Consider the following 14,755-nt stretch of genomic DNA (forward strand, 5'->3'; position numbering starts at 1 on the left):
GCCAGGCGCCTGCGGGGCTGGGGTTCGGGAGGCGCAGCGTGCGGTGGCCGTGTGCGGCCAGGGGCTGGCGCAGGGCCCCGAGGTAGGTGAAGGGCTCGCGATGCCACCCACGACGCCCGCAGGCCCCGACGCTCCCCGGAGGCGCGCGAGGCCCCCAGGGAGCCCGCCTCAGGCCCCGCCCGGGCGGCAGGGCCAGCCCGGAGGCCCCGGGCCCGAGCGGGCGCACCGGGGGAGGGGAGGGGGCGGCAGCCGCCGCTCCGCTGATTGGGCCGCCCGCTCGCTCGCCAGCCCGACTTCACCCGCCCTGAACCCCGAAGAGTGAGGCCTGGGAGCGAGCGGGCGGGCGCGGGCGCGCGCGGGGTGGGGGGAGGGCGCGCGCGCGCGCACCCGGGGCTCCCGTCGCACGCGGGCCAGCGCGAGGCGCTCTCGGGAGCACGCGCCGCCGCCGCCGCCGCCGCCGCCGCGGGGGCGCGCGCGGTGGGGGTGTGAGGAGGAGGAGGAGGCGGTGGCGGCGGCGGAGGAGGAATAGGCCGGGGCAGGTCGCGTTCGCTGCCTTCCTGCCTGAAGAGAGACGCGGAGGGGGGGGGAGGGGGGTGCGCCGAGCGGCTCCCCTCTCTGCCCTCCGCTCTGCTCGCTCGCGCCCCAGTGTAATGAGGGTCACCCCCTCCCCCCAGCTGGCCCGGGAGGGGGCGCGGGGCACGGTAACTAGTGCGCAGGGGTGGGCGGCGGGCGGGAGCGGGAGGGAGGAGGCAGCCGGGCCGGGAAGATGGTGGTGGCCGTGAGGTGAGGGCTCGGTGGAGGGCCGGTGGCCGAGCAGGGTTGGCGGCCGGGGGGGGGGGGGGCGCTGCGGCCGCGGCCCCCCCACCCCCTCCCGCGCCTCCATCACTCCCAGCCGGCCTCAGGCCTAGCCGGGCCGGGCTGCGGCGGCGAACTTCCTCCCGGCCAGCGCGGCCCGTGCATCGCCGGCCGTCCCCGCCGCGCGCACCTCGGCCTCGGCTTCCCCTCAGGTAGCTGGCGCGGGGGGGGGCGCGGGGGCGGCCGCCCTCCCGCAGCAAACTTTGCCTGCTGCCGAGTGTTGACGCGTGCCAGCCGCGCTGCCGGGAGCTGCTGCCGCGGCGGTGGGAAGGAGCGCGGCCCGGGCAGGCGGCGTCGGCGTCGGCAGCAGCCATGTTTGTCAAGCTTGTGGCAGCTGCTGCTCCCCTGCCTCGGCTCCGCCGGCCGCCCCGGCCTCTCCCGCGGCCGTGTCCCGCTCTCGAGGCTCCTGCAGCGGCGAAGCCAGTATGTGTGCCGTCAGGAGGGCGAGCTCCGGGGCACACCCGCCTCAGCCAACTTGCTTGAGGCCTGCGCACGGTAGCTGCAAAGGCTCTGGCGCCGGCTGGGCGCGGGGTGCAGCGCTATTGTGACCGCTGCGCCCAGCTTGCCGAGGAGGAGGAGGAGGAGGAGGGGGATCCCTTTTTGTGCAGAAGCTGCCCCCCAAACCTGCAGCCCCTTTTCTTTCATGAGATTTGGCTGCCAGACCTTGGGCGTGGGGAGGAGGAGGGTTCTCGTTTGAGATTTGGGGGTTTTGACTGCCAAAGCGTTTTAATTTTAGTTCAGCCCCAGTGTCCACCAGCCTGCAGTGCAGGGAAGAGGAACGGGCTGTTTCCATGTGGCAGGATTTGCCCAGCTCCGGGAAGATGTAGTTCGCGGAGACTCACTGAGGCCATTTTCCTGTCGTCAGCCTGGAGAACTTTTTCCGTCCTTGGAAGTGCAGCAGAGAGGCCACTAGGCCTTCAGAAGTGGCTGCCATTTTGAAGAGAGGAGTCAGATGGTCTGTTACCTTAGATTAATTGCTGTGTCTTTTGGATTCCAGGTTGATGCGGCCACAGTATGGATCAGACTTGTGAACTATCGAGAAGGAATTGTCTGCTGTCCTTTTCTAATCCAGTGAATTTAGAGGCCCCTGAAGACAAGGACAGCCCTTTCGGTAATGGTCAATCCAATTTTTCTGAGCCACTTAAAGGGTGCACTATGCAGTTACCGACTGCCAGTGGAACATCCCAAAATGCTTATGGACAAGATTCTCCATCTTGTTACATTCCACTGCGGAGACTACAGGATTTGGCCTCCATGATCAATGTAGAGTATTTAAGTGGGTCTGCTGATGGATCAGAATCCTTTCAAGACCCTGCAAAAAGTGATTCAAGAGCTCAGTCGCCAATTGTTTGCACTTCCTTGAGTCCTGGTGGTCCAGCAGCACTTGCTATGAAACAGGATCCCTCTTGTAATAACTCCCCTGAACTCCAGTTAAGAGTAACAGAGAAGACCAAGAATGGCTTTCTGCACTTTGAGAATTTTCCTTGTGTGGACGATGCAGATGTAGATTCTGAAATGGACTCAGAACAGCCAGTCACAGAGGATGAGAGTATAGAGGAGATCTTTGAGGAAACTCAGACCAATGCCACCTGCAATATTGAGCCTAAATCAGAAACCGGTGTAGAGATGGCCATGGGAAGTGAACGAGACAGCACACCGGAGAGTAGACCTGGTGCAGGCAAACGGCCATTCTTGCCATTAGCTCCTGAAACTGAAAACCAGAAAAGTAAACAAAGAAGTGAAGTGGACGGAAGCAATGAAAAAACAGCCCTCCTCCCAACCCCCATTTCACTAGGAGATACAGACATTACCATAGAAGAGCAGTTTAACTCAATAAATTTATCTTTTCAGGATGATCCAGACTCCAGTACCAGTACATTAGGAAACATGCTAGAATTACCTGGAACGTCATCATCATCTACTTCCCAGGAATTGCCATTTGTAAGCAGCTTTTGGTACAACTTAAATATATACTTGAATGTATATATACAGGCCACTTAAAGGGAAGCTTAAACTAATTTGTTTTTGTTGTCAGTTCATAGCTGGAAGCTAACGATGAGCTTTTTTGGGGAAATTTTACCTTGATTTTTAAGCCTTACCTCTGTTGTGCGAGTTGGTTCTTTGTAGCTTATCCAGATTGCCCCACTGAGGTCTGGCCAAGTGTGTGTTTGACTGGGTCAGGAGATCCAGGTGGGTATACGGTTGATTAGCTTTAAAGACACAAACAAACAAAACAACAAAAAACCCAGAAAGCTTTGGTCTGCCGATGCCATCAGATCAGGGGGACCTTGAGTGACTTGGAGTCCTGTTGCTGCATAAAGCATGGGTTGTTTTCTCATGGGCCAGACTTGCTGCAAGTTGAAGTGCATTTTGGGCACAGATTTAACTTGGCTAAGACAGAGAAGCTTTTTTGGCCAGCACTCAAAATTTAAATTAGGTTCATTTTTTCTGAACCACTTGCAATGTTACAGCCTTTGATAACTGCCACCACCAAGTTGGGCTTGATAAGCTTTTCTAGTTTTAAAATTTGAAGTGTGTCTATAGATCTGTCCTGTGTGCAAGCATGTACATGCATATAGAAATGGAGAGGAATACATGAGTCTCTTAGTGTCATGTATTGCTGGAGGGTGATAGGGAGATAAAGTTGTTATCTTTTAGAACTTAGAATTTCCTGACTACTTTATGACCAGCTGACCTCTCTTAGCCCCAGTTTCAGCACTTCTGAAATGAAGAGTACTTGCTTTCTGAAAGATCACTTTTAGCTTTACATATTTGATGCTGGTTTTGTTTCTGCTCTAACTCTGTATTGTCATGTTCACTCATAATGTCACCAAAGAGGAGTCAACAGATGCCTGAAAATACAACATAGATTTCATAAGAATTTTTCTGTAGTATGTAGATGATTGTTTTGAGGGCATTAAAAGTTGATTTAACCCTTCCTCTGTGGATTTCTAAAGTTGCAGAGAGAGAGGGGTGTGTGTGTGTCACCTTTGTTTCTGTTGATTGATATCAGCTATGGTTCATACTCTGGTTTCTTAGCTTAAAAATGGCTGTGGTGGATGTCTTGAATTTCTGTTGTCCTGGATGTATACTAGAGTATATAGTTTATTTTGAAAGCCTACTGGTAGCTCAAACAGCTTTTCTTGGGTTAATGTCGATATTTATTGTATGTGTGTATAATTTTGTCTTTATTTTCACAAATGCGTTAATTAGATTTGAGTGTAGAGGTAGATTGAGGAGAGGCATAGAAATGTGAACCTGTAGTTCTCATCACCTATCTGGAGTCTAGTGCTGTTAAAACTGCAGCAGAGCTGGGCATAGTGGCTCACATCTACAATCTTAACACTCTGGAGGGTGAGTTCTAAGTCAGCCTGCTCTAAAGTGTGAGGCTTGGTCTCAAAAAACCACTCCCCCCATTTAACCTTTTGAGAATATTATGCATCTAACGTGGTAGTTGACAAACGTATAGACGTAGACATTTTTTTTTACTTCTTTTTTCTTAGTAGAAACCTGTATACATTGTACATACTAGGTAACATCTTGAAAAAAGATTAATCTCAACAGTTTGAACAGTCAGTGACTTATTAGTCTATACTGTCTCACTGGGTGGGTCTTCTTAGCCTCGTGGTAAAAAGAGATGTCATAAAAGAGAAAGTAAGCCAGATGTGTGGCTCATGCCTATTTCTTAGCACTCAAGAAACAGAGGCAGGAGGAGTGCCTTGAGTTTGAGGCCAGCCTGAGCTGCAGTATCCAAAACAAAAAAAGATGTGGGTCTTTATGGTACATGAACATTTTAGTCAGGATTGAGCACAGCTAGCTTTCCTTAGTGATTTACAAGTCTCCTTTGAAGTAACTCCTAATTTTCTCTTTACAGATCTGTTTGTATTTTAAACATTTTATATTAATATCCATTATTTGGCATGTAGTTTTGATACCATTCTCATACACGTGGCAGGCACACATGTGGAGTTGGGTCTGGCCCTCCACTGTGTGGGTCATGAGGCTTGATGCCTTTATCTGCTGTGTCACCTTACCTGTGCATGTAGTTTCAAGACAGTGTCGTGTCACTTAGACTGCTCTTGAACTTTCTATATAGCAGACAGTGACCTTGAACTTCTGATCCTCCTGCTTCCACCTCTCAAAAGAAGTTACAGATGCTTTACCATACTTGATTTTTCCTTTTTCCTTTTTATTTTCTGTGTAGCCCTGGCTTTCCTGGAACCAGGCTGGCCTCGAACTCACAGAGATCTGACTGCCTCTGCCTCCCAGGTGCTGGGATTAAAGGCTGAGCCACCACCACCTGACTGCACCTGTTTTTTTCTTTCCGAGCAGCCTAGACTAGCCTCAAACTCAAACTTCCCCTGTCACCGTTATAGTCATGTGCCACAACACCTGCTCATCTACTGCAGTGACTTACTTAGCTACAACTTCACTGTGTGAAAACTGTCTCTAGATGACTTTGGAACTTTAAGAAATCTGATTGTAAACTGATCTTTTCACCTTATATCATAGTCGTATATTAAAATGTAGTATTAAACTGAGCCGGGCGGTGGTGGCGCATGCCTTTAATCCCAGCACTTGGGAGGCAGAGCCAGGCGGATCTCTGTGAGTTAGAGGCCAGCCTGGGCTACCAAGTGAGTTCCAGGAAAAGCGCAAAGCTACACAGAGAAACCCTGTCTCGAAAAACCAAAAAAAAAAAAAAAAAAAAAAAAAAAAAAAAAAATGTAGTATTAAACTGGATACCATGGCACATGTCAGTAATCCCAGCACTTGGGAGGCTGAAGGCAGGATTTGATTTTGAAGCCAGTCTGGGTTACAGAATGAGATTTAAATGCTGTGTGTTGTTGCACACAATTTTGATCCTCGTGCTCAACGGCACAGATTGGTGGATCTCTGAGTTCCAGGCTAGTCTGGTCTGCAGAGAGAGTTCAGGGTCAGTCATGGCTACACAATAAAATGTTTAAAAAAGGTTTGTGTGCTAGATTGACAACTCAGCATTTAAGTGTGCCCACTCTTCTTCTAGAGGACCCAGGTTTGATTGCCAGCATCTGTATGTATCAGGCAGCTTACAATTAATTGCCAGTAACTCCAGATCCAGGGAGGTCTGATGTCTCTGGTCTCCATGGTCTTACACACCTACATAATTAAAAAGTTCCATCTTGAGAGGCTGGAGAGGTGTGGCTCAGTGGCTAAAGAGCACTAGCTGCTCTTCCAGAGGATTTAGGTTTGGTTCTTAGCACCCACATAGTGACCCTCTGTAACTCCAGTCCCAGGAGATCTGACTCCCTCTTCTGGCCTCCTGAGGCACTGCATGCATATGATGGACAGATACATATGCAGACAAAATGCCTGTACACAAAATAGAATGAAGAAAAGTAAATAAATATAAAAATCTTTAAAAAAAATTAATCAAAAACAATAAGACAAAGTGGAATGACTCATACCTGTAAATCCCAGCACTCTGAAGGATCAAGTGTGGTGAGATCTAGGTCAGATTGGGTTACTTAGTACATTCAAAAGCAGCCTGGAATACATAGCAAGAATGTCTGTCTGTCTGTCTGTCTGTCTGTCTGTCTGTCTGTCTGTCTGTCTGTCTCTCTCTCTCTCTCCTCTCTCTCTCTCCTCTCTCTCTCTCCTCTCTCTCCTCTCTCTCTCTCTCTCCTCTCTCTCCTCTCTCTCCTCTCTCTCCTCTCTCTCCTCTCTCTCCTCTCTCTCTCTCTGTCTTACACACACACACACCAAAAATAAAAAATATACCACCAAGTCCCAAGCAAATAACAGCAACTGGAGTTATAGTTCAGTAGCTATGTATCCCATACATGGGGCCCTAGGTTCCACATAAAAACAAAACTAGGGAGTATTTGTGATTTGAACTTTCCTCTTTTATTACCAAGCATGCTGAAGGAGGTTAGAGGGTAATTTGTGAGAGTCAGTTCTCATTACTGAGTGGGTCCTGGAGATTGAACTCGGGTTATTTACTTGATAGCCCCATTGTGTTCCTAAAACCATTTAATTTAGTTATTTGTGATGTGTATGCGCATGCTCACATGTGGATATGCCACAGTGCTCACATGCAGGTCAGAGGATAACTTGCTGGGTTTTGTTATCTCCTTGCACTTTGTTAACGCAGGGTCTCTTGTTTATTCTCTGTACTCCAGGCTCTCTGGCCCATGAGTTTCTAGGCAGTTTTTCTGTCTCTGCCTCTTATTTTGTCTTGGGAGTGCCGGGATTACAAGTATATACTACTACATCTTCCTGGCTCCTTCATTGTGGTTTTAACTTATATTTTTGCTGATAGGTTAATGCGTGCTTTTTAAAATAATGATATATGTGTATGGGTGTTTTACCTTCGTGAATATTTATATACCACTTGTGTACACTGACCTTGGAGGCTAGAAGTGGGTATCTGACCTTTTGCAACTTAGGTTACCGAGGGTTGTGAGCTCCCATATGGATGCTGGGAATTGAATCCAAGTTCTATGGAAGAACAACCAGTACTCTCAAACTCTGAGCCATCTGTCCAGTCCCATGCTTATTTGCTATTTTTTTTAAGGTTTATTTATTTATCTCATGTATATGAGTGCTCTATTGACTTTATGCCAGAAACGGGGGTGGGGGGGCATCAGATCCTAATACAGATGGTTGTGAGCCACCATGTGGTTTCTGGGGATTGAATTCAGGACCTCTGGAAGAGCGGCCAGTGCTCTTGACCACTGAGTCATCTCTCAAGTCCCTGCTATTTGTATTTTGTCTTTGCTAAATATATTAATATATTTTGTTTGTTTTCAAACTAAACTATCTAGTGGTGGCTGCATTGGTGGTGCCGATAATGATACCCATTTTACTAGTACAATCCAGGTGTCTTGTACTCCTGAACCCTCCTGCCTTGCCTACCACCTGTTGAGACATTCATCTTCAGAGGTTTTGTTTGTGGGGGTGGCTAATGTTGGGAATTGTGTTTAGGTTTCCATACATGGTAGGCTGGTGCTTTGCCGTAGCTCCTTTTTTACATTTTATTTTGAGACAGGGTTCTTTCTAAATTGCCTGGCTTGGCCTTGAATTCACTATCCTCCCGTCTCTGCCTCCTGAGTATCAGGAGTAGTCTATACTACGAGACTTAGTCAGCTGACCTCAAACTCACTGAGTAAGTGAGGATGACCTTGAATTTCTAATGTTCCTTTTCACCTCCCGGGTACTGAGATTATAGGCATGTGCTATCTACTTACATTTTGTGATCCCATAGTTTACAAATAGTTTCTATTTTTAGAAATTTTGTTGGAGAACCAATTAAGTTGATGAATACTCATGTATCCTTAATATATATTAAATATATATAATATATGTATAATAAAATTAATCTAGCTACTGCTAGATGAAATTATAAAGGCTTTTAAAGTTCTTTTCATACTTTGGGCTGGTAAGATATAGTTGTCAGTGAAAAACACACTTTATTCATTCATTCATTCATTCATTCATTCATTCTTTCAGGGTCTCTGTGTAGCCTTGACTGGCCTGGAACTCACTATGCAGACCAGATTGGCTTTCAAACTCAGAAATCCATTTGTCTCTGCCTCCCAAGTGCTGGGATTAAAAGCATGCACTATCATACCTGACCATAAATGTAATTTTAAAACAGCTTTTTGTTTGTTTGTTTTTGTTTTTTTTTTTTTTTTTTTTTTTTTTTTTTCCGAGACAGGGTTTCTCTGTGTAGCTTTGGTGCCTTTCCTGGAACTTTAGAACAACTTTTTACATGTCAACGACCTCGTATAAAATAACCATAGTACTCTTTTTTTTCCCCTTTTTAAAAAATAGTATCCTGGGCTGGGCGGCAGTGGCGGCGGCGGTGGTGGTGGTGCATGCCTTTAATCCAGCACCCGGGAGGCAGAGGCAGGCAGATTTCTGTTTGCCAGCATGGTCTACAGAGCTAGTTCCAAGACAGTTAGGGCTACACAGAAAATGAAAAAAGAAAAATCAAATGTGGTAAAGCATCTGTAACTCCACCTTTTGAGAGGTGGAAGCAGGAAGATCAGAAGTTCAAGGTCATTGTCTGCTATATAGAAAGTTCAAGAGCAGTCTAAGTGACACGACACTGTCTTGAAAAAACAAAAACAGTATCCCAGGGTATTTCTGAACTCCTTTTCTACTGGAAGATGGCTGTGAACTTCATATATAGTCTTCCATCCACCTCCCCAATGCTGGAATTAAACATGTACCACCATACCTGGTATATGCATGTTGGGAAGCACAGACTTGCAGATCAGTGTAAGTTTCAGGCCAGTTAGAGCTGCATAATGAGACCATGTTTAAAAAGCAATAAAAGACCATCTATACTTCTATACAAAATGTATTAAAGACCTGTGTTTTGTAAGATGTGTGTGTAACATTAGTGTTTGGGAGGGTGGGGCAGAAAGACGGATATAAAAGATCTTGTCTCAGAAAACCAGAACAAAAACTGGGCCCATGATAGCTTAAACTTACAGTTCTAGTATTCAGGAGGCTTAGGCAGGTGGGATTTTTGAGTTTAAGTTATAGGATAGCCTGTATTAGAGTGAGAATCTGCTTCAAGGTTCCTCCCTGTTAAAAAATTGTATTTTCTTGTCAGTACTAGAGATTGGACCCAGGGCCTTGTTCATAATAGGGAATCCCTCTATACTCCTAGCCTTATCTATGTTTTTTTGTTTGTTTGTTTGTTTTGTTTTTTTGAGACAGGGTTTCTATGTGTGGCCTTGGCTGTTCTGGAATTCATTCTATAGACCAGGCTGTCCTTGAATTCAGAGATGGGCCTGCCTCTGCCTCCCCAGTGCTGGGATTAAAAGTGTGTACCACCACCGTCTGGTTTAAATCATTTAACAAAGGGCAGCATTTTTGCAAATGACTTCTGCTTGCATTTTACTACAAAATATAACATGAGCATGAGAAAATTCTACCTTTAAGTTTAGTATTTGAAATATGAAGATTAATTGATTTTTTTTTTAATGATTGATTATTTTATGTGCATTGGTATTTTGCCTTTATGTATGTCTGTGTGAGGGTGTCAGGTCCCCTGGAGGTAGAGTTACAGGCAGCTGTAAACTGCCATGCGGGTGCTGGGAATTGAACTCAGGTCCTCTGGAAGAACAGTAAGTAACTGAGCCATCTTTCCAGCCCCAAGGTTATTATTTTTAATAATTATATCCAGTATAGAGTATATTTACCAGAAATGTTAAAATTGGCTTTTGTCATGACTTTCCCTGGTAGTGCAGTTAAAATCTAGAAAGACTCATTTTTATAAAGTCTCTATTGTTTTGGAGGCTCTTATAGTAACTTGATTTGCATTTATAGTCTTTAATTTATAGTAATCTAAGGATACTTCTTTTTAGGGCAGGATTTTGTTATGCAGCATTTTGTTTTAACTTGCCATGACTTCAGCTTTTTTCTCCTCCTCCTCTCAGTTTACACTGGGAACCTCTCAGTAACTGTTAACAGTTCTTTTCTCAAGGGCTCTTCTGTACCTGTTTCTCCCCGCAGTCCTCCCTTCCCCAAGCGCATTAGACTTCAGATGCTTTGTGAGTGTTATAGGTTTCCATCTATAATTATTCCATAAACGTAAATGTTCCATTTACGTTTCATGTTGTTTTACTTCTTTCAGTAATTGAAAGTTGCTTTATGTTTCAAGGAGCAAAGTGTAAAAGTTTTCATATGGGGGCCAGAGAGATGACTCGGTGTGAATAAGAGCTGCTCCTCCAGAAGACTGGGGTTTTATTCCCAGCACCCACATGGTGGCTCACAACTGTTTCTAACTCTAGTTCTAGGGGATCTGATGTCCTGCTTTTGAACTCCATGGGCATCAGGCATGCTTGTGGTACACAGATATGTGTGCAAAACGCCCATATAAATAATACTTTAAATAATTTTTTTTCATGCAAAATACTTAGTCTTTTTTCTTCAGGGTCTTCCTGTGTTGCTTAGGTTCACCCTATACTTTTGGGATCAGGCGATTCTTCTGTCTTACTCTCCTGAGGAGCTGAAACTAAGAAGTGTGTCATTTGGCCTATATACCCACCTACACAATTGAAAACAAAAACAAAAAAACAAAACCTTGGTAGCTCTTCTATATTGTCTGTACCTTAGTTTTATCTGTGATAGATGGTCGACTATATTCTGTGTCTATATAAGGAACTGCCAGTTAGATGTGGTGGTGCATACCAGAATTTCCAGTCATTGGAGGTTAGAGGCCAAACCAGATCTCAGCGCTATCTTGGTTTACACTATGAGTTGGAGGCCAGCCTGGGCTACGTAAGACCCTGTCTCAAAATAAAGGGGGTCCAGCAAGATAGCTCACCAGGTAAATGCATTTGCCAGTAAGCCTGATTACCTGATCTTGGAACCCATGGAACCCATGTGGGTGCTGGGGACTGCACCATTAAGGGCTCTCAACTGCTGAGCCATCTCTTCAGCCATGAATTGCTTCATTTTTATGCCCTCAGGTCATTGTTTGGATGTATCACAATTAATAACTAATCATTGTTGATGAACAGTCCTGACTGTCCTGGAACTTGCTTTGTGGACTAGGTTGGCCTCAAACTCAGAGATCCCCCTGCATCTGCTGGGATTAAAGGTGTGCGCCACCAACTGCCTGGCTTGTTTTCAGTATTTTGCTAATGTATCTAAGTTCTTCAATAATTAGTCTTGTATGTATCTCATTGCATGAGTAAAGGTGTGTAGCTAAGGATGACGTATTCTGGATGTTATAACACAAACCTATAATTGCAGCCCTCAGAAGGCTAAAGCAAGAGGATTGAATTTGAGGGCAGCCTGAACTTCATAGTGAGATCCTGTCTCAACCAAGCCAGTAGCATATGGCTGAGGGCCTTGAGTTTGAAACTAGCCCATGTTACCTATGGTGAGTTTCAGGTCACCTTGGGTTATCCATGGGAGACCCTATGTCAAAAAACAGAAAGAACTAGAGCAGTGGTTCAGCAGTTAAGAGTAAAAGAGTGTGCACCGCTCTTGTAGAGTGCGCGCCTGTGTTTAGTTCTCAGCACCTTGTAACTCCAGCTTCATGAAGATCTAACCTTCTCAGGCACCTGTGCTTATATATACATTTTCATATTCATTTATTCTCCCCCACACACACTTAAAAATGATAAAAATCTTTAAAAAAAAAAGAGAGTCATGACTGGGCAGTGCATAGCCTTAGAGTGAGTAAGGTAGACTTAGAGGCTTCTTGGAGCTGAATCTTCTGTAGACTAGGCTGGCCCTGAATTGAATGATTCTCCTGCTTCAGCCTTCTAAGTCACTGAGATAAGTGTGAGCCATCATTTGTGGCTTATATTGGTCTTTTAAACAAAAACTGAAATTATCTGTGTGCACATGTGTGACATGGAAGCATAAATGGAGATCACAGGACAGTTTTTTGGAGTTGGTTCTCTCCCACTGAAGTTCCAGGTAGTGAACTCAGGTTGTCAGGTTTGCCTGACAGATACTGTTACCAGCTGAGCTGTCTTCTGGCCCTTAATGTTGGTCTTTGTTATATTTTGTAATTTGTTTGTTTTCAATGCTGAGGATTAAATCTAGGGCCTTGAATGTACAGATAAAGCCCTGCACTGATCATACTTTAGCCCTGGCTGTCTTAGAACTCACTCTATAGACCAGGCTGGCCTCAAATTCAGAGATCACTTGCCTCTGCCTCCTGAGTGCCTTCAACTTAGTTTTTAAAAACAATACAAAGTATTATTTTATGTGTATGAGTGTTTTGCCTGCATGTATATCTGTGCATTGAGTATGTGCCTGTGCATGCAGAGGCCAGAAAGAGGGCATTGGATACCCTGTAACTGGAGTTACAGATAGTTGTGAGACACCAGGTGGGTGCTGAGAATCAAAGCTGGGTCCTTGGGAAGAGCAACCAGTTCTCTTAAAACTATTGAGCCATCTCTCTAGTCTTTAACTTAGTTTAAAAAAATGAACTTAGTGTGCTCATCTGTTTCTGTCATGGTACTCATCTGTAGGTCAGAGAACAACTTGTGAGAGTTGGTTTTCTCATTTCCCCATGTGAGTTCTAGAGATGGAACTGAGTGTGTCAGACCTGGCGTCTTTGCCAGCTGAGCCATCTTGCTGGTCTTTGGCTTGGTTATTTGAGAGAGAGATTGTATCTCAAATGTGTTTATAGCTCAAGGCCTAGACTGGCCTGCTAAGTGTTGAATGAGTGAAAGAAAGTAGTATTTTACAGGCTTATTTTAGTTAGGTTCATAAAAGAATTCCCTAAAAAGCAAATGGCCTAGGGATATAGCTCAGTTGGTGTAGTGCTTGTCTAGCTTGCACTAAGCCCTGGGTTTCATCCCAGCACTGCATAAACCAGGTGTGATGGTACATACCTGTAATACCAATACTTTGAAGGTAGAAGTAGGGTCATAAAAAGTTCATCCTTGGCTATGTGGTAAGTTTGAATTTAAGGTTAGCATGTGGTGCCTAAGATCCTATCTCAGTCAGGCAACCCATCAAGCAAAATGAGACCATAACAGATCCTTTTTGTGAATTGTGTACTTTCACTGTTTTCTTTTTTTTTTTTTTGAGACAAAGTTTCTCTTTGTAACAGCCCTGCTCTGAGGACCAGGCTGGCTCTGAAATCCCAGAGATGCGCCTGCCTCTGCCTCCCCAGTGCTGAGATTAAAGGCGTGGGCCACCACTTCTGGCTCTTAAAGATACTGCAGTTAGACTGACACTGCTCTTAAAGTCTATCTGTTTTGACCTAGTAGAAAAAGCATATATGTTAATTTACAGTTAGCCCCGGCATTTGACTAGATGACATCTATAACAGCTGAATCATAATTAGTACCAGCTTTACTGTTAAGAATATTTTTAGCAGCTTCTGGTTTGTAGGTATCTAATAAGTGCTTGCATTATATTTTTGCTATGTGAGATAAAGCAATACTGAAATTATATGGAATCAGTTATCACTTGTTGGTGTAACTTTTACACCAATTCGTAGACTTTTTGTGTCATTCCCCTCACCCCCACCCCCTGCTCTCTCTTTGGTTTTTCAAGACAGGGTTTCTCTGTGTATCCCTAATTGTCCTGGAACTTGCTCTGTAGGCCAGGCTGGCCTTGAACTCACAGAGAGCCGCCTGCCTTTGCCTCCTGAGTGCTGGGATTAAAAGTGTGTGCCACCACCGCCCTGTTTCAGGGCTCTCATTTTAACAAGTACTCATTAGCTATAGGATGCATTAGTTTTCAACCTTGGCAAATCTGTGGAGCTTTTAAAAAAAAAGTAGCTAAGTTTTTAAGAATTGTACCTCAGACATAGTGAGTTTAGTTTGGTGAGTGCTTGGTGGGGGAGGAATAATTGGTCATCTGTCAGCATTTGCTATTTAATAAAATTCTTCAGGTGGTTAGGGTATGCAGCTGATGTTCAGAACCATTTTTCTACTCTAGCATACACAAACATTTATACAAGGCATAGAGTAGAAGTATATGAGGATTGCTATTATAACATAGGCTATCAAATATTGAGATAAAAATTTACTGGCAAGAATAAAATTGATTTATTTGTGTTCTAAATTTTTTTTTATTGTAGCAGAAATGATTGGTCAGTGTTGTGAAATACCCCGCACGGATAGCCCAGTAGTGACACTGAACTTTTTTGGTTTTATGTTTGTCTTTTGTTTGTTTGTTTGGATACAGGATCTCTCTATATAGACCTGGCTGTCTTGGAACTGGCTGTGTAGACCATACTGATCTTTAATTCGAAGAGATCTGCCTGCCTCTGCCTCCAGAGTATTTGGGTTAAAAACTGAATTTTTTTTTTTTTTTGCTTTTTTCAAGACAGAGTTTCTCTGTGTAGCTTTGGATCCTGTCCTGGAACTCACTTTGTAGATCAGGCTGGCCTCGAACTCACAGAGATCCACCTGCCTCTGCTTCCCAA

General features: G+C 44.9%; 1 protein-coding gene and 1 long non-coding RNA gene across 4 annotated transcripts in view; one reads left to right on the plus strand and one right to left on the minus strand.

Annotated features, from left to right (window-relative positions):
• Nucleotides 1-1,562: 1,562 nt before the first annotated feature.
• LOC143273503 (uncharacterized) overlaps nucleotides 1,563-14,755 on the minus strand; it is a 43,796-nt gene continuing 30,603 nt past the window's right edge. The window contains exons 2-3 of the long non-coding RNA XR_013051665.1: nucleotides 2,955-3,065; nucleotides 1,563-2,566 (exon numbers count right to left, since the gene is read on the minus strand). This is a non-coding gene — a long non-coding RNA (uncharacterized LOC143273503). The remainder of the gene's footprint in view (nucleotides 2,567-2,954; nucleotides 3,066-14,755) is intronic.
• The window catches only part of Nsd1 (nuclear receptor binding SET domain protein 1), a 113,929-nt gene continuing 101,026 nt past the window's right edge, over nucleotides 1,853-14,755 (plus strand). For 2 of the 3 annotated variants that reach the window (XM_042278528.2, XM_015995706.3), the window contains exon 1: nucleotides 1,870-2,796. In XM_042278528.2, the coding sequence (XP_042134462.1) occupies nucleotides 1,870-2,796 (927 nt within the window). Of the gene's footprint in view, nucleotides 2,797-14,755 lie in introns of all 3 variants that reach the window. The other variant, XM_006976804.4, reaches the window with a different exon arrangement.

The sequence above is a fragment of the Peromyscus maniculatus genome, chromosome 5 (genome assembly GCF_049852395.1).
Source record: "Peromyscus maniculatus bairdii isolate BWxNUB_F1_BW_parent chromosome 5, HU_Pman_BW_mat_3.1, whole genome shotgun sequence".
Classification (NCBI taxonomy): domain Eukaryota; kingdom Metazoa; phylum Chordata; class Mammalia; order Rodentia; family Cricetidae; genus Peromyscus; species Peromyscus maniculatus.